The following is a 27,281-nucleotide window of genomic DNA, read 5'->3' as shown; positions in this document are numbered from 1 at the left end:
ATTATGAATTTGTGTGCCTCGGGTTATGTCTGCTATTGAAAAGTGCTTTAGAAAATAAATGTAATATAGCGGTCATTTACATTATAAATTTATAAAATGCATCGATAAAGAAAATAAACTGCTGCATACAATAGAGGTGCTTTCTGTGTTGTAGCGACCATAATGTGAACGACATTAGTCCTGTAAATCTAAATATTTAGCACAACATAATAAGGTTTCGGATTTGATTTTTTTATATCATTTAAATAGTGAATATAAACGAACTATCATCTCTTCTAGTAATTTGTCCTGATTTAGCAGTTAAGTACACGTCTTCACAAGCAACGGAAATGAAAGGTCAGCAAGAGAACATTCGCACGCAATGAAAGCATTTGCGGTACATTAAAGAGGAAGCAAAGCAGCGAGCAACAGGTATGTGTGAATGGCTCTTGTTTTATCATTTAATTCGTTAATACATTTATATAATACATTGTGCTCCGTTGGTGAGCTTTAAACGTTTTCTGAGCTGGAGCTTAGTTTGATTTTTAAAGTAAAATCATATGTCCACATAAACACACATTATGAGCCGTGCTGTCTTAAAATGCGCGCTGACAGCTTTACCGGGCGTTGTCGAAAATGCGCGCCACTTTTTTGCCAGCGCAGCATCTTGTATCTTCTGTGCTTTCGCAAATACAAGAGCGCGGAATTTAGTGAGCTGGTATCACTTGGATGACTGTACGTATTGTCTTATTTTATCAGCCATGGGCGCTGTTTCAGAATCCTGTATTTTCTTCATTGTCTCCTCTAACTGTTGTGTAATTATTCCGTGTACATCACGTACTGTAAAGTGATTTAGGTGAATGGTCTGACGCAGAAAACCTCAGAATTGACAATAAAAAATACATTTGAGAAAAGATTGAATATTTCTTGGAGTATATAAGCAAAACACAAGGAAGGAAAAGCAAGACTAACTATAAAAGTAAATATGTACATGGATCAATAAATAATAATAATAATAATAATAATAATAATAATAATAATAATAATAATAATAATAATAATATTGAATTACCGTTATGTGATAATACTTCTGCTGTAAAATTCGATCGTTTTCAAACTACTCGGGTTTTGAGTAAACTTGTGACTCCGAATTCCCACCTTTGTCTGAGTGTCTGTCTGAGTTTGTCGTCTGTCTCATTTTTTTAGGAAATCCCGGGCATATGTTATTCTAAATCAGGAAAAAAGGGGTTCCAGAAAATGGATGGGCTTAATGCTGGCGTACTTTTTCCCTTTTGGGGCTTTTGTTTCTTTTAAACTCTAAATATATCCAGTGCTTGAAGTACAGTCGGTGCTCTTTTTATTGCGATACAGTGACTGACATTCGAACGATGGAATAAGACAACACTAAATTGGGGTCAGGGGTATTTCCTTTCAGTACTCTCAAAGAGATTCCACTGCTCACCGGTACTCTTAATACAGGTGCAGGTGCAGGTGTGGTGAAACGTCGATCGATCTTCAGTAGACAGTGAAATTCAAAAGAAAATGGGGGAGCCGGGCTTGGTGGCGCTGAGTCTCTAGATGACTCTCAAAGTAAAGATAATTATTTTTAACTCAGACAAGATGCAAGTGCCATTTAAAGCACCGTTCTCGTTTGCTTAATTTGTAAGTAGCAATCAAATAAAGTGAACAATGCATTTTGAAATTAATAAGCGAATCAGCTTCAGTTTTAGGTTGACTAATGGATAGGCGTGGGAACGTGCCTACGAGTGCAGTGCGATTGACTGAATGGCGGTCGTTTTGATCTACATCTAAACCTGCATTTTTTTTTCATATACTGTACTGACTCATTTCGCGTGAATGCAAGTGGCTGAGTTTTCTTTTTGACAAGTGTCAGGAAGTGCCCATTTCTGTCGCTCATAGCCGCGCCGTCCTGACGTTGCTTTTCTAGTAGTACTCGAGAAGGAAAGATTGATAGTATGATTGCAGCCATGACGATTTCGTTGCTCCGTTTTCAGCCGTACTTTTGCAGATGTGGCGTGTACCATATTTTCATCATTGTTTGATTCGAGTTTACCACTTATTCGCAGCTACTTAATAGACGGGCAACTTATTCGCAGTTGTTTCATTACAGTACGCAGTGGCCAAAACGAAAAAAACACCGGCTGAATGCGCAATAGCAGATGCTGCATCTCAGGTCGGGCTTTTCGATGTTACGTATTTGGAAAGAAGCTGATTTGAGTGTGTCGTGTGTGTGCGTGTGTATTTAGTTATTTGAATACATACATGGGTTTCATTGACAGCTTGGAAACAGGACGCACGGTTAATCATTCTTTCTCAAGCCTGATGATTCACGATGTGAACACATACATATTTATTAAATTCTGCTTGTGACTGGAGTGCCAATGTTTTGAAATAAATACGAAGTGGGACTGATGCTACTAAAGTTATTTGTTTACAATTGCATGCACACTCGACTTGCATTTTCTTTTTTTATTTTGTTCATCAACGTACCGTTTAATTTTACGTTTTGTTTGTTTTTTTTCCCAAGCTGTTTGAAGTCATACGCCACGAATGATCTTTCGCAAAAATAAACATTCCTACATTACTGCATTACAGGAAAAGGTGTACAATTTTAATAACGTTTTTAGCTGGGATTACATTTGCATTAAAACACCTGTTTTCAGTTCACGTTGAGCATCTACTGTAAGTTATTCACTTGCTCCAAGATTTTAGCCATTACTGTTTTTATTTAAGGAGAAAATACAGATTTTAATTATTTAATGAAATGATTAAACTGCAAATGCTGCTACTAACCCCACTTTATACATATTTTAACTGTATTTTAAATAGTAAAAACATATTGTACATTGGGTAAAAGAATTCAGTATGTACATCTTTATGAACTGGCTGTGAAACGATTCTATATATGGCAGAACATATTAGAAATTTTAGACACTAACTTACGTTATTTCAAAATACTATTTTGTAAACAACTTTTAATGGCGTGACAGTAGGTTTTTACCCAACTACCCCGCCGACATTGTTCAATATTTTCAACTGAAAAAGCTCTGTTGCACTAGAAAGAAAAGAATGCCAGGAGCAGTTTGTGTGGGATCTTTAAAGCGGTTATCCTCTCATTTACTAACGGTAAGTTCTGCATGTAATTATTGTCTGTCATCAGCATAAATGATTTACAGTTTCTTCCCCATTACCCTTCAGGGACGTGAGGTCAGGGGAGGCAGGTGAGGGTCATCATGAAAAGTAAAAAAAAATCTAATAATCCATCCATCATCAAACCCGCTATATGCTAACACAGGGTCACGGGGGTCTGCTGGAGCCAATCCCAGCCAACACAGGGCGCAAGTCAGGAACAAACCTTGGGCAGGGCACACAGACACACCCACCCACACACCAAGCACACACTCGGTACAATGTAGGATCGCTAATGCACCTAACCTGCATGTCTTTGGACTGTGGGAGGAAACCGGAGCACCCGGAGTAAACCCACGCAGACACGGGGAGAACAATCAAACTCCACGCAGGGAGGACCCAGGAAGCTAACCCAGGTCTCCTAACTGCGAGGCTGCAGCGCCACCGTGCCATCCCAAAACTAATAATGATAACATAAATATATTTGTCCACTGGTCTGTATAAATTTGGTTTCTGTATGATTCCAATAATTTTGATATTTTTTATAGTAAAAATCGCTGAATTGGCGCATGGGAAAACCGCGAGGTACGCCAGAGACGAGCAGAGCCGAGCCGAGCCTACACTTCAGACTGCGCTATCCCTAACACACTGGGTTGATGCATGCAATTGACATGTCTTTATGTCGCCAATGTAATGTTTACAGACACGTTTATTATACACCCTGACTTTCCACAGTCTGGCTAATGAGTGTGTGTGACATATTTAGTCTTGCTGGAGGATAGGCGCATAGACTTCATTTACAAATAGAGGTAAACGGTTTTCAATTTTATAAAAAAAAAATGGGATAAGACTAAGAAAAAAAGAGTCCAATATTTAAAAACTGAATTTTGACCTCCTTAAATAAAATATTCTTTTGTTTTTCTTGTTATCGTTTTGTTGAACAGTCTCTATTAAAATTGATTAAAGCATCAGAATAAAACGCTTAAACAAAACCCTAAATATTTCAATTAAGGTCAAAATTGAAATCCGTTTTTTTTTTTTGTATATCACTCAATTTTTTCATTTGTATTGAATGAGTATGAATTGTGGATTTGCAACGGCAAATTTAGAGCACATGGAGGGTGCAGAGCAAATGCGCACTCTCGCCGCTATAAATGTAACGTTCTTTCTTAGCTAAATATGTACCTTAGCTATGTGTATGTAACGACTGGTGATGAAATATGAAACATAACCAGTAGTCAATGTGCATGTTGCCATCTGAATAGTGAATAAGGTACTCTTTTGGGTTCATATATTTGTAAATCTCACTCTGAATGAGTCAGTGCCTCACCAGCAATGAACCTCTGCCTCACACTTACCAAACTACAATAATTTTGGGTGCCTATTTGGTAACTTGTTGGAGCTTTTTAAAATTCGAAAAAAATTTTGAATGATTTTTTAAAAATAAAGCAGGCAATGAAGCTGATAACAAATTGACAATCTGTATTCAGTTTAAACAGCTTTGAGCTAAAGGAAGAAAAAATAGTATTGATTGCATTTAGAAGAAACATGTTTGCATTAATATTCCAATTTATATTATCATGTGGATGTTTTCCAAAATATTTGCATATAAAAAGTCACTATGATGCATCTAAGAATACAGATTTCTGTCTCTTAAAATCAAATATTATTCATTTTTATTTGTTTAATGTTCAGAGAAGTGAAAGCATTATTGCGGACTAAACTGTCCACTTACCTGACGTAATGGCTTTTATCCTCCCTAGCAAGTACTATTACATAATGTCATCATATAAAGGAACAATGGTCTTTTTTTTCTCTTGTGAGTCAAGTGTAAAAAGTAAAGGAGATGAAACACAGAATTGCTGAGCCCGCATCTTTGAAGAAATCACCTTTCAAAAAGTTTCATGTACCTGACTGAAGTGTGCAAATGATTTAAAAGAAAATCCCGAATCAATAATGTAACATATGGGTTAACATACTATACTGAATTAAAGGGCCTGAATCTTATATAAATAGCAAATTTTAGTTTTTGATTTTTAATTAATTTGCAAACCTTTCTGAAATGGGTTATTGAGTGCAGACTGGGCAAAATGTTAAATTTGTCCATTTATACTTAAACCTACGACACAGGAAAGTGTGCATAAAGTGAAGCGGTTGAATATATTCTGAATCCATATTGTATGCTATAATTTATTAAATCAGTTTAGGGCATTTCTTTTTGTTTTCACAGAGGAACACATTTTTAAACATAAAATGGAGGATATTACCCGGCATGACTATAAGGACTGCATTAACTAACTAGTACATATTATATACATCCATCCATCCATTTTCCAACCCGCTGAATCCGAACACAAGGTCACGGGGGTCTGCTGGAGCCAATCCCAGCCAACACAGGGCACAAGGCAGGAACCAATCCCGGGCAGGGTGCCAACCCACCGCAGTATTATATACATTCAGAGTAAAAACATTTGCTACATGTGCTGTCAAAAAGAGGCTCCCCTATTCACTGAATAGCTAGTGAAAGTGAGGTTATCAATGCAGACATGTTTAATATTGGAATTCCTTTCCATATACTCTGACATATCCAACATATTAATACCAGTGCATACTAATGCATGCAGCCGTCAAGTGTTATTACAGCCCTACTTATTGCGCTTCATCATTCAACAATAAAACTGGAAACTCAGCTATTTTTACTATCATTATCAGTGAAGATAAAGCGTAAATTAGGCTGCTTTCATAAATTTGTTGCAGTCAGAGTCCTCATGTGCCTCTAAAAGCACAAACTAATGGGATTATTTTTAGCAACATGCTGGAATATTTAAGAAGCATGGTGCTCTCCTTAATATATCAATACTATAGACGTGTGTTTCAAGTAGGAAAACATTTACGTTTATTGAATTAACAATTCGTCTTTGTAAATATCATGGGGAGCAAGAAGATGACAGAATCATAAACATTATTATTTTATTCAATCAGGTTGCCCAGATGAATTATAACATTATATATAATATTTTTAGAATTTCAGATCATTTTGTGTAAGCAATTGAATCTCTGAATCCCCAGCTATGGATACAACTGTGCCACGTGTTCTGAAAAGCTATTTATGCGAAACCCAAATGAAGATGAATACAAGCCTGTCACCCACCACATATAACAACAGATGTGAAGAAGAACTGGATATTGATGCAGGTGTGCCTGACAATGTACATAGAAAAGAAGAAGGGGAAATAGATGAAAATAATTCATCTACTCTAGAAAATCATGGATGCAAAGAGCTGTTCTTTCCTAAAGAGTTTAAGACAATTGAGGAATTGAAAGATCTTGATTTGAAATGTCACATGTGGGTAAAATATCTTTTAAAAAAAAAAAACCCTCTACTACCAAAAGTGAAATTAACCATTTCCAAACTTATTCATGCCACATCCAAAAAGGGAGTGACTGGTATTCTTCAAAATGGGGGATTTAAAGGAGAACTGTTTAATGAAAATCTGAAATGTGGTCCTTTTTCTTTTTGGACTGGAGCTGCAGATTCTCAGGAGACAACAAATCAAATACGCAGCTGGCTTCAAAAGAATACAAAGAATCTATCAATGCTGTCACCTGAATATTTTAAAACTTCTCCAGCTTTTTCAGAATCCTCTCTTTATGGCAATTACAAATTCACACTGGATTTTGCAGATGTCCTGGAGGCCTACAAAACACAGTGCTGTGAGGGGAAAGATCCAGTTTTTCGAGTATTTGGAACATCATGCTTTAAGGCAGAAATTATGTACACTGTGATTGTTCACAGTCCTGAAGAATTTCAGTTTAATGAATTCCCATGTCTTCCAAATAGTAAAAATGCTGATGTTAAGATCTGCACTCAGGATAACAATAGTATTTTCTGGTACCCAGAATCAATGAGCAGAGTTAATAAATACAACCTGTATGGATATACTGATTTCTTAGAATATTATGTATGGGATCACCTGGTGTTTGCACTTCATATTACAGATTATCTTAAATTTCCAAAAGAATACCTTTTAAAACAACTTTCAGCATGTGAGCTGCAAACAGTTAATGTATGCAGAGATCCAGAAAATATAGACATAGTTCAAAGGTACATAGATGAGCTGAAAAGTGAACAACCACAAAATGATAAAGATGTTGGGGTAACCCATGAAATAGCATGAAGGTAGCAAATGTTATTCAGTCATTGAATTTCTGGTCCAGATTAGAGAGAAAAGGCTTTTCATTATTTTGTCTGTGACCAATGTAGATTTAAGCAAAAAATGCAAGAATTAGTGCTCCTTAGCTAATTAAAAGTATATGAGTAATGTTCAAAAAGTTTCCACACTTTTTTTAACTCTATTTATTAAGAATGTCAAAAACAAATTACATCACTTTTCAACATTGTCACCTCCATTTGCGATACAATTTTCCCAGTCACATGACACTCTCAGACCAATTAAAACTCCTTGCGCCTTCACCGTTTGAAACAAAAATATGGAAGTGCAGAAACTTTTTGAATGTCTCTCATATATTATTGCTTTGATTCATATTTTATGCACAATATTTGCAATCAGCTGTTCTGTAGACACAAAAATATACATATAAACTGCAAAAGCCAAGAATACTCGTATATTGAAAAAACTTATTATTTTTGCTAATTTTTGCTGGCATGAAATTTCCAATGTTTTCCTTATATTTTTTGGTGTTTGCTACAAGATGAGTAATGAGGACAGATGTTAACATTTTTTAAAAGCACATTTAATCAACTTTAATATATAACACTGGTCAATGAAGATTTTTCTTCCTGTATACTTTTAGGTGTATCTTATGGATTTTGGCCTGCTGATCACAAAAATCACCTTAAAATTGCACCTATTTTTGGAATTGTCTCTCATATTATAAGTATGTATATCCCACACAACAACCCAAACTGGAGCATCTGTGTTGATCTAAAGGTAATGGCACTGCTACTAGGAATGCAGCTTGGATATACTAAGTACTGTTGTTTTATTTACAAATGGGGTAGCCATGTTTCATTTCATTAAACATATTGTAACTCTCCATTCTATAAGCATTTGGAACCAGGGCAGAAAAGTATGGCACATAAACCACTTGGGAACATAACAAAATCAGCATCAAAACATTTTTAGCTCAGTTGAAATAATGCAATGTCCAAGTATCATTAAGTGATTAAACACACTAAATTCAATAAAAGTTGAATTTTTTCAGTCAATCTGAAATTATATTTGCATTCAGCTTGAAGCTGTCCATCATAATCACTAGAAATTTTTCAGGAAACAACTTAAAAAAAATGTCCAGTGTAATCCCTGTGATTTTCCAAAATGTATATTTTAACTTACAGTCTCCTGTAAGTTACATTAAATTTAATCCTTGACTGTATTACATAATTTTAAAAAATGTATTAGGAGGTTCTAATAAGCAAGATGTAGTAAAAACTTTGAAAATGTTTCTAGATATTAATATGGTTTATGTAATAGTTAAAATGTATGTTTTCATTATGTACAGTATATGAGACCATAAAATATGAACCATATATGACTAAAACGTTTCTGATAGATGCACTTATTTATTGGTCCTTTGATTATTACTCAAGTCTTACTCACATAAAGAGGCTTTAATTGAGTATATTTACAAAATAATACCACACCTATCTGACTATTTAGACTACTATATAAAAAAAAGGAATAAGCAAATGGAGAGGTCAAAGTAACAAAAGTAACAATGGCTAGGAAGTCATCCATGGTGTAGTTATTACTGTATATAATGCATTTTTCTAATTGTTTTGTTTATAATTACTACTGCTAGTAAATAATGATGTCTAGAAAATGCATCATTTGTTAAAGTTATGTATGGCTTTATGTTTTTTACTTTCAATAAAACATGCAACATACATGCTTCAGTAACATTGTTGTCTATTTCATTGTGTATCATTCCTTTAAACTCTTGGGTTTTCTCTGTTTGCCATTTCTGCCATTAAGTCCTGAGTTACCACTGCCTTAATGACATACAGGATTTTTCCACAAGTTTTAAAACAAAAAGAAATGTTTGTTTTCATCCTAATTGTAATGAGGAGAGGCTGCATTTTTCATTTTGCATCCATAGCATATTGTGTATGACAAACACATTGTTTCTGGTACTCATCCAACACTGTCATACTGACTGATATAAAGGCCTTCATTTAGCATATTTTCTTGATTCGATATAGCCTAATTTTTTATTGGTGTTGTTTGCTGTCATTACTTTGTTTAGTGATTTTTGTTCGCAGCTCTGTTCTGTACTGTATAGTGTATTGCCAATGCATTTTTGATATTTCTGCATCAGCTGAATAACAGTATTTTTCAATAGTGCAAGGTATAATGACATTATAATGGAGTCAGCTGCCCTGTGCTTTAAAGGTTATAATGAGGCTTGTTACCTTGTTTTAATATTAGTAGAGTGTTAAGAGTCGTTCGAGTATGATTAAGAAGATCAAAGATTCTGGTAAACTCCTTTAAAAAGTCTCCAGTTTAAAGTTTCATGGAAGCTTTAAGCATACAGAGCTGCAGCCCATTCAAAAGGCTTATAGAATGAATGAATGCCTTTTTATTGTCACTATACACATGTACAACGAGATTAAAAGCAGCTCCTTCAGTGCAGACATATATGTAGAACACAACGAGTAAATAAACAAATAAACAAATGGTACAAAAAGTTGCGAAAAGTTGCAAATAAGTTGCAAAAACAAGTTCTGCGATTCTATATACATATGGAAAGAATAATGACTATTGCCCTATTGGGTTATTGCACATAATTTAAATATTGCACAATAATGATGATCCTGTGCAGTAAGTAGTGGATGTTGGACCCTGAGAGTAATGATATTATACAGTATACAGATATTACACAGTTAGTATCAGTATCATTTAGATATTGCACAGTTGATGGATTGAAGGAAATCCAGGGGTTGTGGGGTTAGACTGTGTATCCAGTGCATGTGTGAGTTTAGAATGGTTATGGCTTTTGGGAAAAAACTGTTCTTGAGTCTGTTTGTCCTTGTTGTGATGCACCTGTAGCACCTCCCTGAGGGCAACAGGTCAAACAGATCAGAGCCAGGGTGGGAGCTGTCCTTGATGATGTTTTTTGCTCTACTAAGGCAGCGGGAGGTGTAAATGTCCATCAGGGAGGGGAGAGGGCAGCTGATGATCTTCTGTGCTGCCTTTACTACTCGCTGAAGCCTCTCCCTGTCTGCCATGGTGCAGCTGCCATACCATACTGTGATACAGTATGTCAGCAGGCTCTCGATGGACGAGCGGTAGAAGGTCAGTAGCAGGTTGGAGTCCAGGTTATGCTTTCTGAGGACCCTCAGGAAGTGTAACCACTCCTGAGCCTTCTCGATGACTGCTGTGATGTTGTCTGTCCAGGAGGTGTCAGTGGAGATATGGACGCCGAGAAACCAGAAGGTATGGACCCTCTCCACACACTTGCCATTGATGTAAAGGGGGAGTAAGTCGGTGCTGTGCCTCCTGAAGTCGACAATGATCTCCTTGGTTTTCCTGGTGTTTAGAGCCAGATTGTTCTTTGAACACCAGGCTGCCAACTTCAGGACCTCCTCTCTGTAAGCTGCCTCGTCTCCCTTTGAGATGAGTCCGACCACTGTGGTATCGTCAGCAAACTTATCTGAGAGTAATGAGACAATGAAAGCTACTTTAGTCTTGTTTTAACATGTGTGCAGGGTTGAAGATCAAAACCAACTCACATCGATTGTCAAAGCCACAGAACTGCTTTGCGTGTGGAATATGTGCATACTGTATGTGTAGCATTTTACTAGCTTGCTCAAGGCACTAACCTTTTCAAAACATGCTGCACAGTAGCTGCAAAGGAACTGATTTGTTCTTTCATGGTTGCTTGCTCTCCTCTCAAGTGATTTATATCAGCTTATGTTTAGGTCACTCATGATCTCTTGGTATGCTAGAACACTGAGGTGTCTATTGACTATTGAGAGTGCCTGAGCAAACCAGGAAATGTCAACATAAGGCAAAAAAATTGTAGTCAAAAGTGAAAGCTGGGTCAGAGCCAGAAAGAACCTCATAAAGGCAAGCAAAACTAATAGGCAAAATAAGGACCAACATCATTTGTAATGAACATGTAACATTATGTGTGTTACATTCAATATATGATTATTCCATTACATTTACAGGTTTAAAATTAACTTAGGCAATAGAGGATTATTCACTTCCAGTGTCACTATGTTAGATGAATTTACCTATTTACCTTACCTTACCTTATCTATCTATCTATCTATCTATCTATCTAAAGTCTTCTTCATTTCCACTATCTTCTGGGTCATATTAAAGAAGATATCTCTAGTTGATCCAATAATACTAGCTAAAAGAAATAGCATACCTAATTAAGCACATACACAATCCATACAACATTTCTAATATATTTGTGATTACATTAACAAAAAAAAAGAAAACTTTAAAAAAATTAAATATGATTATGAAAAAATCCAAAGACCCTAGAATCAGTGAAGATGTCTCAGGTTGTATAAAGTTAGACGTGTTACTCTCAGTCACATCATTGCAAATTAACCATAGAATTATAAATTAACCAAATGTATTTCTTCCCTTTCCTCATTAAAATATTCTGTATTAAAATTAAGCCATATGCTTTATATTAATAATGCATTTGCAATGTTTTAAGAACTATGTTCATAATACAATCTCTCTTTCAATAGTATAAAGTAAGAGACTTATCAAAAGCAAAATAATCTGATTTCCTATACTTATTTCTTTAACTACGACTGACAAGCTGAAACAGCTTTGCTTCCCTGATGAAGGAATTATGTCAAAACTAATTCAAATGCTTCCATAAAATATACTTTTAAATAAATTGGCATAAGGAAGAGGTTAGGTCAATGATATTTTCATATAACGCTTTTAAATCAACCTATAACAGCAATGGAGTTACTGAGCTTAAAACACTGCAATGAACCCATCTCTCTCTTAACTTACTTTTAAAAATCAAACTAGAGTTACACTTGCAGATACCAACAGCTCAAGTCACGTATGTTCCTGTCAGCCACCACATTCAGGCAGGCGGTGTGGTGTAATGTAGTGGTTAAGGCTTTTTTACTTTAAAGGCTGAGGTTGTGGGTTCAAATCCCACTAGTGACACCTGTGTGACCTTAAACAAGTCACTTGACCTGCCTGTGCTCCAACTGGAAAACCAAAAAAAAAAAATTGTATCTGATAGTCTCATAAATGTTGTAAGTCACCTTTCATGAAGGTATCAGCCAAATAAGTAAATTTAACAGATATTAATACAGTCAAAGGATAGCGCAATAATGCACTGAGATCCAGAGTAAAACCCATCACAAATGGAGCTGTGTGACAGGCAAACTACAAGATTGTTTCTGACTTTCACACTGATAAAAAGACATTCATTGTGTCACGTGTGTAGCACACAGTGAGGGTGATTTTGGCAGCCGCTTGACGTAAAGAACAGGAACACCATGTGAAAGTAAACAAACACCATTGACAACTTGTTCACAATGTGCCTCCTTCACAAAGTTTTCTTAGGTTATTTTTTCAATGCCTTTAACGAAAACAAAAAAAAGTGTGGTAGAAGTGAGCTAAGGAATATAAACACTGCTAAACTTCAGAAACTGAAAAAAACTTTACCCTTGTCGAGTCATACCAAAGTTAAGGTCAGGATATGAAGAAAACCCTACAAACTGATTAATCTAGCCTTTTGGTTGTATAATGGTGCTACTCGGTTTCACAAAGTGATACTTTAATTCCACAGGATATTGACCTTATATTATTATCCAATCAGGTATAATCATCTGTGAATATACCGTTCTTGAACATAATACCTTTCATTAAATTGTTCTATTTGAAACAAGGCTTTGTAGCATTTCAGACAAACAACTTTTATTCCATTACCTTTTACATGTCTGCAAGCATCCAGATCATACCTTAGTGGTCCTGGGTGCAAAGCATGGTGGCAGAATCATTATAGCAAGCACTCATACTTAGGCAGTGTAGGAGATCAGCCCGGCTACAGACAGGCACACAGACCAACAATGTCCAGAACACACACGTTTATTTTTTTCTGGCACAACACAACGCACAAACCCCAATAAACTAAGTCCTTTCTTCTGCCACCTCCACTCCTCACTTGCAAGCTCTGTATTACTCCTCCCGACTCCGGCTTGCTTGCTGGACTGAGGCGGCCTCTTTTATACCTCACCCAGAAGGTCTGCAGGTGCTCCTCGATCAAGTCAAGTTCCAGCAGCACTTCCAGGTGTGGCAGAAGTGCTATAGACCACGGCTCCAGAACTGTCCAGGCACCCCCCGTGCAGGGTTGAGCTCCTAAGCTCCAGTCCTGTGGCCCCGATGTAAACCGGGGGGGGCTGCCCTCTTGTGTCAAAGGGGAGGTACTGCTGGTGATATGTCCACTCCCCCGGTCATCTCCTCAAAAGGGCATCCCGGCCGGTCTATCACAACAGCTATAATGAAACTTTAATTTCAATGTATAAAGCTACAGTCTCCAATAATTTCCATAAGATACTACATATTGCTATGCACATGTCTTCAGTTGTTCATGATGCTTTAAGTAGCTGCCATTTTGTTATGGTCATCGGTTAAGTGAGAAGAAACTGAACTTTACATTTTGTAATAAGGGAAATGCTGCATTGTCACCTTTGGAAGAACGCTATGTGCATTCTGTGATGCAAGTTTTAAAAGATTCTAGAGGCACCTTTTTTCAGTTTCGCTGGTGTAGTAAACGTTTTAATGTATGCAATAAGCATTCTGATGTGTAGTTTAAATCTGATCATATTAAGAGCATGCTTTTTATATGGGTATGCTATGTAGCCCATGATGCAGTGCATCAAGTATGCCTTTTCCCTATAAATTAGACCAAGGTCAAGTAAAGTAGCTAGCTAAAAGGATATACTAAGATGATGCAACATGTTTTTGTTGAAATGTTTATAAAAAGTAATTCTCTTCTCCAGGACCTTGCATCCCAATATGTCATGTGCAAGTGTTTACATATTTGCTCCTTTTAATAGGAGGGTAGATTTTGGCCCAGACTGCCAAATTGCCCGCCAAGTTCTTGCGACATTTTTACATAAACTAAAAGAGAAACTTGTTTCTTTCACACCAGTAATTTGTTGTTTCCTTATTTCTTTTATCCTTATATTGGGGGGGAGTGAGAAGCTCAGTCATCCGGGAGGGGCTCAGAGTAGAGCCGCTGCTCCTCCGCATTAAGAGGAGTCAGATGAGGTGGCTCGGGCATCTGATCAGGATGCCTCCTGGACGCCTCCCTGGTGAGGTGTTCCAGGCACGTCCAACCGGGAGGAGGCCCCGGGGAAGACCCAGGACACGCTGGAGGGACTATGTCTCTCGACTGGCCTGGGAACGCCTTGGGATTCTCCCGGAAGAGCTAGAAGAAGTGGCCGGGGAGAGGGAAGTCTGGGCATCTCTGCTCAAGCTGCTGCCCCCGCGACCCGACCTCGGATAAGCGGGAGACAATGGATGGATGGATGGATGGATGGATGGGAGTCAACATAATTACAGTAACTAGTGCCCTGTCCATTGGCCTAAAACTACTAAGATAACTACTGTATATGTATTCTATGGCCCTAAAGTTGAAAAAATTGTACATTTACCTGGACTGGCAGAATGGCATGCATTGCGCAACCTTGCTACTTTATTAAAAGCAGTTCAAGGGTGGTCCAGTGGTCAGCACTGTTGCCTCACAAGTTTGATTCTTGGTTTGCTCACTGCCTGTGCACAGTTTGTACATTTTACAGGTGGCTCATGTGGATTTTTGAATTACTCCTCCTTTCTCTTACACCCAAATGTTTTGCATGCTGCTTTGAATGCACCAATCAATTATCTTACCATCTTATCCAGTTCAGGATTGAGGGCAGACATTGACAACAGTAGGCACAAACTGTTAATCAATCCTTTAAACTGATGGCAGCCAACTACAAGTCACATTCACTCACACACCTCTGTAGCTGACATTTGTGCCAGTCAATTTTGAAACCTCCATGATCACAAATCGGCCCATTAAATGTATGGTTGAGTGAGGAAGTTTGTGGTGGACTAATATCCTGCCCATTGTTTGTGAGCTTGTAAATTGGGTTCAGAAAACAAGTTCATGGAAAAGGAATTGTTGCATAGAGTTCATGTGAGGACTTTGTTTTAAAGAAGTCATTATAGTCCCCAGAGACATAACCTCTACAAGTAAACATCGAGCACCATACATTGAACCAATTTGGCTGGATATAAGGGAGGCAAAGTGGTGCACAGGTAATACTACTGCTTCACAACAAAGAGACTAGGGTCAGGGCCGGATTAAGAGCTTTGGGGGCCCGTAGCACATTTCAAATTTGGGGGCCCTTTTGGTCTGCATCATCTGAAGTTTAGATTCTGAACAGTTCAAACCGGACTAAATAATTATTTTACTCTCGATTATAATAAGAATCTTATAATATTTATGTGAATTTTATGTGTTGGGTCCCTAAAGTTTTGTTGTGTAAGAAATTTACAGTTTAAAAACGTAAAGATAATATTTTTAAAGACCAGTTTTTCAATGCTACACTTTTTCATTAAATATTGGGTTCACCATTTGGGGGCCCCCGAAATTGCAGGGCCCGTAGCATAAGCTACATGTGCTTATTGGTTAATCCGGCACTGACTAGGGTCCAAGTCCTGGTTTCTCAAAGGTGGAGTTTGTATGTTCTCCACCGCATGTCAGCATGTGCTTTCTCCAGGCGCTTTATTTCATCCCCAAGTCCAAAGACATGTTGGGTTGGTAATGGTAAATTGAAACTGTGTGTGTATGTTTAGCCTGCTGTGGCATGCCTGGTGCCCTGTCCAAGGATTGTTCCTGCCTTGTGCCTGATGCTGGCTGCGATAGGTTCCAGCTTCCCATCAACCCTGCAATGAGTAATCTGGTTTAGATAATGGGTGGATTCATATATTTTAATTCTTTTAAATTAAATTGCTATCAATGACGCATGTAACTTGCAGAAAAAGGCAACACTTACGTAGTTATTTTGCATTTACCACAGTAATTTGGAATTACCCGAAATTTCCCAAATTAATGAAGTATAAAGAAATGTTATCACCAGTTGAATTTAAAAAAGAACGAAAGTGAAAGTAAACCAGCGAACCGACGCGGCACATTCAAACAGTTGAACCCAACGGCCAGAAGTAAAGACGAACAGCAGCAGGTAGGTAATGGGCGAAGGGTTATGTTTTTGTTTTTCATTTTAAGAAAATTAATTACACATTTACATTCTGATGCTTCGTCTTAACACAGCCTCCGTCAGGACCTTTTTTTTCTTTATATACGGTTGCTGAAAATGCTTGGCTAGATAAACTTTAATTTTACGACGTATCTTTTAAAGTGGCGCCGACAAGTTCCGGTGCGTATCGGGGATTTACAGCCGTTAATTTACCTGTTGGTGCGGCTTTTATCAGTTTTACACTTCGATTAGCGGAAGGATGGAGAGGCACATGAGATGAGCGGCTTACCTTGTATTACTGTAAATACTGATTCACTTCTATATGTTATCGTACCATCTTAATCAATCTCAGTCGATATCGTGGTAGGTCTCAACAGGCAGAAGTGGTTGCAAAGAAAAACTGGACGACAGTGCGCTCTGAAGATGTGGACTTTAACTGCACCAGTAACCAAACGTCTCAGTTTGGGGTGTACTGGAGTAAAATAACACGGAGGAAAGCCACACCCAGACGGGGAGAACGTGGCAGAGCCCGAGACGGGGTTCTAACCCAATCTTTTGGAAAAAACAACATCAACCCGCGTTATGTTTGTAACTGAATATGAATATAACTTCAGAAAGCAATGTTAACCATCATAACGCCTGCCTCCGAGACTTTCTATAATTGATATATTAATACTTACGTATCATTGCAGTATTTTACGTTATTAACTGAATAGTGATATTAACTTTTATTGTTTCTCAACTGTCAAATTCCACCATGTAATCTTCCCCATAGATAGATAGATAGATAGATAGATAGATAGATAGATAGATAGATAGATAGATAAATTCTTAAAAAAAAAAAAAAAAAAATCGCGCCGCGCGCGTATTTGGATGGGTGTGAAAAGGAACACTCAGAGACGAGGTGCTTTGTCGAACCGGCCAGGAAGGCGCAGGCGCAGTCCAGGCCCGCTGTAAAAACATACACGGGTCCGTTATCTTCGTAAAAAAAAATCACAGCAACTGACATCTCCGTAAGCCACGGCTTATCAGCATTTCCGGGTGATCTTCATTGGGTGCTGCAGGTGAAAAGTGTCCGCGTTAAGACATTTATGTTATTCACACATTACTGTACTTTCTTTTATACAAATTTAGAACATTTCCCCTTTTGAAACTCGGCGAGAATTCAAACTCTCTCTCTCTCTCTCTCAGTGTGTGTGTTTTATACATTTCTTAGGCTTCATTTTAGGAGGGTCACAGACTGACAGCTGCTTGATGTGTGCACAGTTCAAATCAGACCCAGTCTCAATCTGGTGTCTGTGAAATTTCCCGTGGTCTGCTTTGTTTTTCTCTCGTTAGTCTGGTTTTCATTCACAGTTCAAAAACATTCATGTTTAGTTCATTGGTAATACAGTATTATATTGTCCAGGCACGAGACACTGCACTGGCATTACATTTAAAATTATTTGCATGCCAGTTGCTTTTATCCAAAGTGACTTTATGTTGACAGAGTGTCTGATGGACGTTTGGAATTAAGTGTTAACAGGAGTGGATACAAAACAAATGAGGAGCTCAGAACAAAATACAAGCTGGTTAGAGCTCCTAGGCTCCAAAAGCCTGCAGCTAGTATCACAAGGAGTTCACCAAACAAGAGAATATTCAAGCATGCACTTCTTTAACACATTGAGGCAGTCAGAATTTCGAACGGAGGTGGGCAGCTTGTTCCACCAGTGAGGAGCTACACATGAAAAGAGTCTGAACTGAGATTTAACGCCACCTAAAACTTATCATTGCAGGTTGCTGTTCATCAGCAGACCTGATTGGTCAAGAAGGAGCAAGGGGCTTCACAAGTCTCCACATATATAATGTGCAGACCCACTGCCTACTCTGTGAGCAAACATCAAGGATGTGAACTTAATATGTGACAACTACAGGAAGCCAATGTAATGATCTGAACAGAGGAGTGACATATGCCTGTTTTGGCTGGTTCAACACCAGATGGGTCGCTGCATTTTGAATCATCTGCAATGACTTAGTGACACAGGATGATACTCCTGCCAGCAGAACGTTGCAGTTGTCTAGAAGTGACAAGATCAAAGCCTGGACCAGGAGTTACACTACATACTCAGCCATATATGGTTTGATCTTGCAGATATTGTATAGAGTGAATCTGTAAGACTAAGAAACCATAACAAAATGGTCCCTGAAGGACAGGTGCTCATTGATCATTGCTCCATGTTTGCATACAGACTTGACAGGTGTTAGTGATAATGAAACAAGATCCTGCATCTCAGTAGAAGAAAACACAATATTCCTGGGTGGTACAAATAGGAATAAGGAATATGTGACTCCTTTAAGAGGTTGGACAGCCAAGAAGGTAATTTACAGATTAAGGCCTTCTATGGTGGAGTAGGGATCAGGCACTCATGGATACAGGGGCTGCTAGAAGGAGGTCCAACATAGTGTTCTTGTAGGCAACTACCTTAATTTAAGAGTTAACTCTCGGGCTTGGCCAGGATGTCAGCTTGAAATGGGATTTAAAAAACTGTCCAAGAAAACCAATCTTCAGTTTAAAGCTTGAAATGAGCAAAGGTTTACAGACTGTAACTAAATGGCCAGGATTGGGGGTGGGGGTCAATTGATAGAATGGAGATAATGATGATCGTAACATCTGTTAGAAAGGAAGAGATGACTATAAAGGTATGCCCTGTAAAACAACATACTGGGCATGTTTTTATTTTTTACTCCGTGTACTTCATCCTATGTTTATGAAAAGAACACATAATCTGGTAGTTTGTGATCAGAGTGCATCCTCCTTTGGTCTATAAGCAGATGGATCTCTAAGATGTGATGAAAATCTCTGTATCTGTTATATCTTGATAACAGCTTACATACAGAGAGAGAGAGAGAGACAGAGAGAGAGAGGTTAACACAGACACAAAATATAATTTACCTGAGCAGATCATTAACTAAAAAGCTTAAAGTTAATCTCTATATTGCTCCCGTCATTTGACATTTTACCGCCTTACGGCTGTGTTGGCCACAAATAAGATACAAGCTGGGTAGCTGGCTTTTTGATGAGCTGTGTCATACTGAGTAGGCAGTGGAACAGGCTCTGAATACCTTATAAAGCTTGGTGAGGTGTGAAGCGGAAAAAAAGGGGAAATGTAGAAGTTTTGCATAAATGTGTATTTGTAATGGCACTCAAGTTAAGTTAGCTGGTTATAAAAACAATGAGCAGAAGAAGTGAAATGGTCACTTCAATCAATGAACTTTTGCTTTAGTATGAGTGGCTAAGAGGAAGGATTCAAGTTTATGAAAGTGAGGTCACCAACTTCAAGAAAGCTATCCTGTTAGATCTTCTTTTAAGTAACTGCATGTTTCTCAATCTGCTTTTACTTTTTTGATAATACATTTACTTTTGCATAAATTAAGCTTATTCGGTTACATTGAGTTAAATCCTACTCAGTTATAAATTTTGACAATGGATTTGATCATGTTAGGTTTTAGTGCAATGTATGAATGAGTAAATGTGGGTATGAGTGTCAATATGCCTGCAATTAACTTGTGCTCCACCCTGGTTATTTCTTGCCTTTCACCTAGTGCCGCTGGGATAGGCATCAATTCTCTGTAACCCAAAACTGGATAAGATGGTTAGAAATTGAAAAGACCGGATATGTAAGTCAAACTCGTATTAAATTTATATATACTATATAGAATTCATATATAGAGAGTTTAAATCTATGAATAATAAATCCCTAATCAAGTCAAAGTTAAACTATATATTGTAACAGACAGCTTCAGGCCATGTAGGAGTTAAATATTAAAGACTTATGCCTGTACTTTTGTTATTCTTCTGAATAGTTTGGGAAACCACTAATATTTACAAACCAAAGGTTAGAAATGTGAGAGGTGATTAAGTGATGGTCACTCTTCTGGCCAGAGTAATTTTGTACATCAGACATGATGCTTAAAAAGTAATTATGCCAATTAAGCTTGAGAGGATATTTGTGGTGTAAGCAAACCAAAGGGAATGTAGAGGTTGTGTACAAGGAATCAGATAATGGTGAAAAATGTGCAGAGTGAGATAACATTATTATAAGAGTTGTAATAAATACGAGGTTCAGCCAGACTGACGGGGCTCACTTCCTTGAACTGTGTCAGCTTTGTTCTTTATGCAATAAAGTTTTATTCTGACTGCTCGTCTGGAAACTCTTCATGGCTTCTTTCAAGTAGGAATGAGTTTTTCTCCACAGCAATACAAACCGGATGTCAGAGTACATCCCCATATTGCCAACTTAAAGAAGCTATGGAAAATACTGTTAACATAGAAAATATTAGTAATGTTTAAGCACATTTCTGTGTACTGGGTTAAAATAAGTGCTAAAATGTAAGATTTTTTTACAGATGTTTGTGCTTAACACTCTCTTGTTTTATTATCCAGAATAGGTGTCTTGCAGTGCTTTGAGGTGGATAACTGTTGCCATTTACACCTGCATATGGTAAGTGTTTTTGCAGTAATCTTCCATACTTTGTATCCACAGTATTCATTTTTGTACCATTTTTTAACTTTGTATTGTTGAATTTGAAGAAATTTGACACCATTTATGATTTATTAAAATTCTCCAATTTCTGCTACTATCTGTGTCAGTTTATTTTGCTGCTAGGTAGGTGTCTGCACAATGACTTTTCTTTTTCATATTTGAAAATGTCTTCAACTCTTATTTATATGAGATTAATCTTTATGACTACAGTATGGGCTGTGTGGCATGTATTTCTTTAACTGCTAGTCATGTTTTTGTGCAGTCACCTACCATACATTTTAATTAGCATTCTTTTATTCATGCATTATTTCATCATACTGACAATATTTGACATTAATCACCATTTGTTTGATAAAGAAATAACAAACTATTGTGTACTCTAGTTGGCTTTATGAGACTTTATCATCATGCATGTCTCTTGTTTGCTGCTGTTTAATTATTTTAAAAATCTATTAAACTGCACTTATTTTTTGAGGCTTTATTGTGTACTAGAGTGGTGGGTGGCTTTATTGCTTCATTAACTTTGGACCTTAATTTTAAACCTTTCCTTTTGAATATGAATGTGTTCTTTAGAGTTTTGGATGATAAAATTTAGTTTATATGATGACGAATGTATTTTTTTATGTTCTGTGATACTATTGTCAGGCATAGAGATGCTGGTGTGTAAATGAAGTCCAAAATACAAACATATCTAAACTACAATTTTTTTGATCTCACCAAAGGTAATAGTACAAAACTGAGAATTCAAACAAAATGATAATTAATTGATAGTCAGGTGATTTATAGTTATTTTAACTTACAAAATGATGCTTTTGTTGTCAGACCAGTCCATTTTAGTTGTTTATGTGAACTCTTAGGTATTTGTAGTGCTACATCACTTCCAAGTCCCCTTGGATGGTGACTGGTCTCAGAGTCTCATTGGTATGCCAGAAGTCCAGCTTGAGGCACTTTACAAATTTATAAATTAAGTTTTACCCTCACGGCCATTAGTAAGCTTGGTTTTACAGCAGTACCTTTTATAATATTAGTCTAACATTATATATAATCAGCAATTAACTTAGGAACACAACATTCCAGTACATCAGACCTTAGCTGTTTGACAATGAGTAGATTATTCTCATTAAATAAGAGTCAGAGGATTTTGTCCATATTTGCATTAAAGAAGAGAGAGAGAAAAACACATTGTTTCCATCCATCCATCCAGTATTCAACCCGCTATATCCTAACTACAGGGTCACGGGGGTATGCTGGAGCCAATCCCAGTCAACACAGGGCGCAAGGCAGGAAACAAACCCTGGGCAGGGCACCAGCCCACCACAGAACACATTGTTTGCCATTAAAAAAAACATTTACTTAGTAAGTTATGTTACTACAATGAGAAGTGAGAATAGTACCTGAAGACTACAAAGGGAAATGTAATTTTTTTTCTTCAACATCCCCTTTTAATAAAAGCAGTTCTTGTCATTTTGAAATTTAGGCAGAATAGTGACAGGTAGTGCGAAGGCCTAAGATTTAATCCTCTCTGTGTGGCACTTACATGTTTTCCCTGTGTCTTGTATAGATTTTTATCCAAGTATTCTAGTGTTCTAACAGATCCCAGAGACATTAATAGTTTGCTCTTTTACAACTAGCTTACTGTGAGTGAGTATAGATGTGTACCTAAATAAGCCCTTCAATTGACTGGACTGGCTCCAGCCTTGTTTGTACCCAAAAATACAGTGGTAGGCCCTATATTGGGTTAAACATGTTCAGAAAATGAATAGTTTAATATTTTAATAATCTGAAAAATCACATACAGTATATAAAGAGCTGACAAATGTTGCCTTTTTCAAGACATAAGTTCACAGTGCTGCATATCTAAATATTGACTGTGATGCTATATTTGTATACTAATTTCAGCACTCGCCTTCTGCTTTCATATCTAGTATAATATTATTGACAATAGCTTTCATTTGTCATTTTTCTCTATGGTTAATCATAATAAATTCACAGAGTATGAATAGTTGCTAAACATTGTACTGTTACTGGACTGCTTTGACCTGCAGTATTTAGCAATTAAAGTCATGCGCTGAATTATTTTAGACCGGGCATTTCGCCGCATGTCATTCATAAAGTGTACAGGTATTTGAAGCCCTGTGGGTGTGGTGTGTGACACTGGTACGCATACTTTAAACGCCATTACGATGTATCAAAAACTGATAATCAAGTCCCTGTGGCCTTTTTTTTGGAGAGACACACTGCACCTTTGCACTGACATTCAGCCATTTTCCTGCAGCTCACTCACTTTCTTGCACATCAGTTTGGAATGGCCAAGCAGCCGTGCTCCCAAAACTCCATCAGGGGACCACTCATCGTTAATGTGTCGGTGCTTTGTGAAGATCCATGGGGGACCAAAACTCTCATTGCTCACTGTTTCTCAGTGTTCATTACACCACGGGGAAATACTCGCTGTTCATTTGTCGGTTCTTTGTGGTGATCAATCGATACTTCACGGTACAAACCTCATGTAGTGTAGTGAAAGTGAACGAATCGGTCGTAAAAAAAACTACCAGCTCATTTATTATGCACACCGGATCAACTGTTAAAAAAAAACGAAAAAAAAAAAAAAACTTAGAGAGAAAATTGGTTATAAGTACAAGTGTTCTCAACCTCGGTGGTAAATCAGTGCACAGAGATTGCAAAAGTTTTCAGTGTGAGTGTGTTTACAGTACAGTAAGTGCAGGATACAATAACAATCACAAGGTTCACAGTGTACACTGTTAGGTCACGAGTTTAGGTGATCTGTGAAATCTCACAAATGAAGTCTGAATGTGGAGAAAAGCATTACAGGCTTGAAAAATGAATATTAAATAAATGTGCACTTTGGAGCAACTATGATAAGTGAAATTTTAGAAATAAAATGGTTACCAATAGAAGTAGGGTAATAAATTAGCTGCAGCATACAAGCATTGTAATTAAAATACAATTTAGTAAATAACAGGTAAAGATGCTTGTACAGAAAGCAAATATGAATTTGTCACAGTAAGCAGGCTGCTGTTTACAGTGTATCCCAAAGCTGATTAGCTCCTCACTGACAAAAGGAGAATAAGTCATCCTGCAGACTCAGTAATCTTAATGAGTTATGTGCGTATTCACTTTGGTTGATGGCAACCCGTTGCTCTGTGCCAGCTCCCTTTCCCCTTATAAGTTTCATAGGCTCCAGTGTACTCTTGACAGTTTCATCTGACAAGGTTGTGAACAGTTGCTACCATAATGTTTGGAGTGAGCTAAAAGTTTGCCTTTTTTGGTTCATGTTTAACATCATTAAGCCTGGATGTCCATTTTTTTCCATTGGCATGATGGATACAGATATGGGGCTTCATGTAGTTGTGTATTCAGCATTAGGAATGATCATGGTCAGTTCTGACTTATCATTGTAGCAAGCTTTAATGCTTGTATTAATCTGTGTTTTTAAGATCATGCAAATTATTATCAGTCTCTTTCTAGCAATATTGACTAAAAACCAATTTAGTTCCTATTACTCTGTGACTGTTCTTAGATTTTTCAGGTAAGGAAAACAGAAGTTTTGAGATAATAATGGTGCCATGTTGAATGTTGATTAGCACATGCAAGTCAGAATTTTACTATACCCTGCACATGTGACCCTACAGGTGGGACTATATGGATGAAAACGACTACTTGTTTTCAGGAAGGTGCTGCCTTTAAGGCTGTTCTGTCTGCACCCAAGTGCATTTCTAGGAATAAATTAAGACTACCATACCACATGCATTTCAGAGCAGATCATTCACCTTAAGCTAACCATGTTTGGGCCCGGCCCATACTTGAATGGGAGTCCATCTAGGACAAGCTTGTGTTGCTGCTGAAGAGATGTTGACAAGGTCAGCAGGGGGCACTTACTCTATGGTCTGAATATGGATCCCAATATCCCAGTGCAGTGATGGGGACACTGTGCTATAAAAATGGCACCGTCCTTTGAATGAGATGTAAAATCGAGGTTCTGACTGTCTGTGGTCATAAAAGAACCCTGGGCATCCTTCAAAAAGAACAGGGTGTATCCCGATGTCCAGGCTAAATTACCAACTACAGCTTAGTCATGCTGGCCCTCTAATCGTCCTTTGTCTCTTACTCACTATCTCTCTCACCACTTCACTACCTAAAAGTTAATGTGTGATGAGCGTACTGGCTCAAAAAATTGCTGCAACATTCAAGTGGTTCAAGTGGCTCCCCACTCACTATGTAAAGTGCTCTGAGTAGTGAGAAAAGTGCTATAGAAATGTACATAATAATTAATATTATTATTACAAGAATATAGCCCTTAGGCAATACAGGTGCATCAAATAATGTCTTTGAAATTGACCACTTTTCTGTACAGACTCAATTTTATTGCATTTTGCATTTAAAGATCACTCTACTATTCTTTTTTTTAACAGTAATATATTTTGACCTCTAATATTGTATTTTCAGACTGTTTTGACTGCCTGGTACAACAAGCAACTGTATCTTTGATCTCTTCGAAGTAAAAATGGCAGTTACTCGATATAATCGTGGAAGCAAAGAACTGGTGTTCCTTTATGAACATAAAAGTATAGAAGAATTAAGGGAGGAGGAATTAAATGAACACATGTGGAGACGGTATCTCAGAAGAAGACCTCTACTACCGAAAGTGAAATTAACCATCTCTAAACTTCAGCATGTCACAACCAAAACGGGAGTGAAAGGAATCATTAGAAATGGATTTAAAGGTGAATACTATGCTATTGGTAATTGTAATTATGGTCCTTTTTCCTATTGGAGTGGTATTGTTGATCCTGAAGAAGTAGAAACAGAAATAAGCGACTGGATTGAAGAAAATACAGAACTAGACCCATCGGACATGAATGCTAATTCTCCTGCGTTTTCAGAAGAGTCTCTCTATGGAAATTACAAGTTCTCCTTGGACTTTGAAGATGTGCTAAATGCCTACGAGTATAGGTTTTGTGGTGGTGAGGATGCTGTTTTCCGGGTGTTTGGAACGTCCTGCTTTAAACAGCAAATTGTGTATACGGTGGTTGTTCACAGTCCCTATGAGGATCAGTTTTGTGACTTTCCGCTTCTCCCGAATGATCCAGATAATAGCATTTGTGGCCTAGAGGACGATACCATTTTCTGGTGGCCAGAATCTGTTAGCAGCTTCAATGAATATAACGAGGATGAAAACATTGATTGGAGAAAATATTTTGTATGGGATCATTTGGTGTTTGCTTTCCATGTTGAGCATTACCTCCAATTTGCAAAAGCTTTCCTCTTAAAGCACCTTACACCATGCCATCTCTATGAAGTAAATATATGCATGGAAAAAGAAACAAGACGTACCGCCAAAAAGTGCATCAAGTGGCTAAAATACTGCAATAGATAGTGAAGGCACAAACGGGTAATAGATGCAATTCTTTAGGGCAGTATCCAAATATTTACTTTCATCATTTTTACACAGACTGCTCTGTCCATCCATTTCTTAAAACCCGCTTATTATATTTCAAGATTACCCGTTAATTAGAACTTACCTTTTAAAAGTGCCATTCAGCTGAAATGTATTTGTGCTTTGATTCATATTTCAACAGAAATTGTGTTCATGAGCTGTTACTATACTTTGAAACAAATCCACTGCCAAGATTTGAGGTCATGAGCTCTATTCCAGTCTATCATTTTCTAACCTTGTCTATCCAGTTTAGGAAAGTGGGGAGCTAGCGTAGATCCCAGCAGCGCTGGGAAAAGGCAGAAACCAGTCATTCACATGGACCAGAGTACAATGTGTTATGTCTAAGTTTTGACATACAGAATAGGCACAATTAGCCTTTTTAAATATACGGTTCAATCCACCAACATAAAGAAGCAGCAAGCATGTTTTTGCCAGACAGCTTGGAGACATTTTCAGATTTATAGAGGGAGGACTTACACAGTACTGCAGTGTTACACAACTTCACAGCTTCAGACACCTGGATTCAAATCCTGGCTGGGAAGTTTGCAAGCTCTTCCAGTAATTTTTTGGGATTTCCATCCTGATCCCAAATACTTTTGAACTTGATGAGTTGGTGACTCTAAATCGACCTGCAAGGAGTGTGAGTTCCTTCTTGCCTTGTTCATGGCTCCCAGCAACTGTGAATTAGGATTGACAAGTTTGAAATTGTAAAGGTGATTTTTAGCCCTTATTTTGAGTCATTGTTCTATAATTGGAAATGTGTAGAAACTGTTCAAGAAAATCTTTTTATAACACTTCAGCATCTTGGACTCTTAGACTCAAAAGGTGCTTAAGATATTTTAAATAAATTACTATTTTCCAAAAGGATGCAGTTGGCTTAAAGTTTTCCTTGTAGGAGTGCCACAAGATT

General features: G+C 37.5%; 2 protein-coding genes across 3 annotated transcripts; both read left to right on the top strand.

The window, feature by feature from the left end:
* Positions 1-385: 385 nt before the first annotated feature.
* Positions 386-9,025, top strand: LOC114646013 (uncharacterized). Its single transcript, XM_028793976.2, has 2 exons — positions 386-411; positions 6,153-9,025. The coding sequence occupies exon 2, from the start codon at positions 6,201-6,203 to the stop codon at positions 7,305-7,307; it is 1,107 nt and encodes a 368-aa protein (XP_028649809.1). The 5' UTR covers positions 386-411; positions 6,153-6,200; the 3' UTR covers positions 7,308-9,025.
* Positions 9,026-16,214: 7,189 nt separating this feature from the next.
* LOC114655390 (uncharacterized) lies at positions 16,215-26,965 on the top strand. 2 transcript variants are annotated; one of them, XM_028806335.2, is made up of 3 exons: positions 16,216-16,378; positions 20,817-20,874; positions 25,381-26,965. In XM_028806335.2, exon 3 carries the CDS (start codon positions 25,439-25,441, stop codon positions 26,309-26,311), a length of 873 nt encoding a protein of 290 aa, XP_028662168.1. In that variant the 5' UTR covers positions 16,216-16,378; positions 20,817-20,874; positions 25,381-25,438; the 3' UTR covers positions 26,312-26,965. The 2 variants fall into 2 exon arrangements, with proteins under 2 accessions (XP_028662187.1, XP_028662168.1); XM_028806354.2 differs by lacking the exon at positions 20,817-20,874 and having other exon boundaries at positions 16,215-16,378.
* Positions 26,966-27,281: the final 316 nt, after the last annotated feature.

This window comes from Erpetoichthys calabaricus, chromosome 1 (genome assembly GCF_900747795.2).
Source record: "Erpetoichthys calabaricus chromosome 1, fErpCal1.3, whole genome shotgun sequence".
Taxonomy (NCBI): domain Eukaryota; kingdom Metazoa; phylum Chordata; class Cladistia; order Polypteriformes; family Polypteridae; genus Erpetoichthys; species Erpetoichthys calabaricus.
The sequence above is the reverse complement of the archived record's forward strand: the minus strand, read 5'-3'. Positions and strand labels throughout refer to the sequence as shown.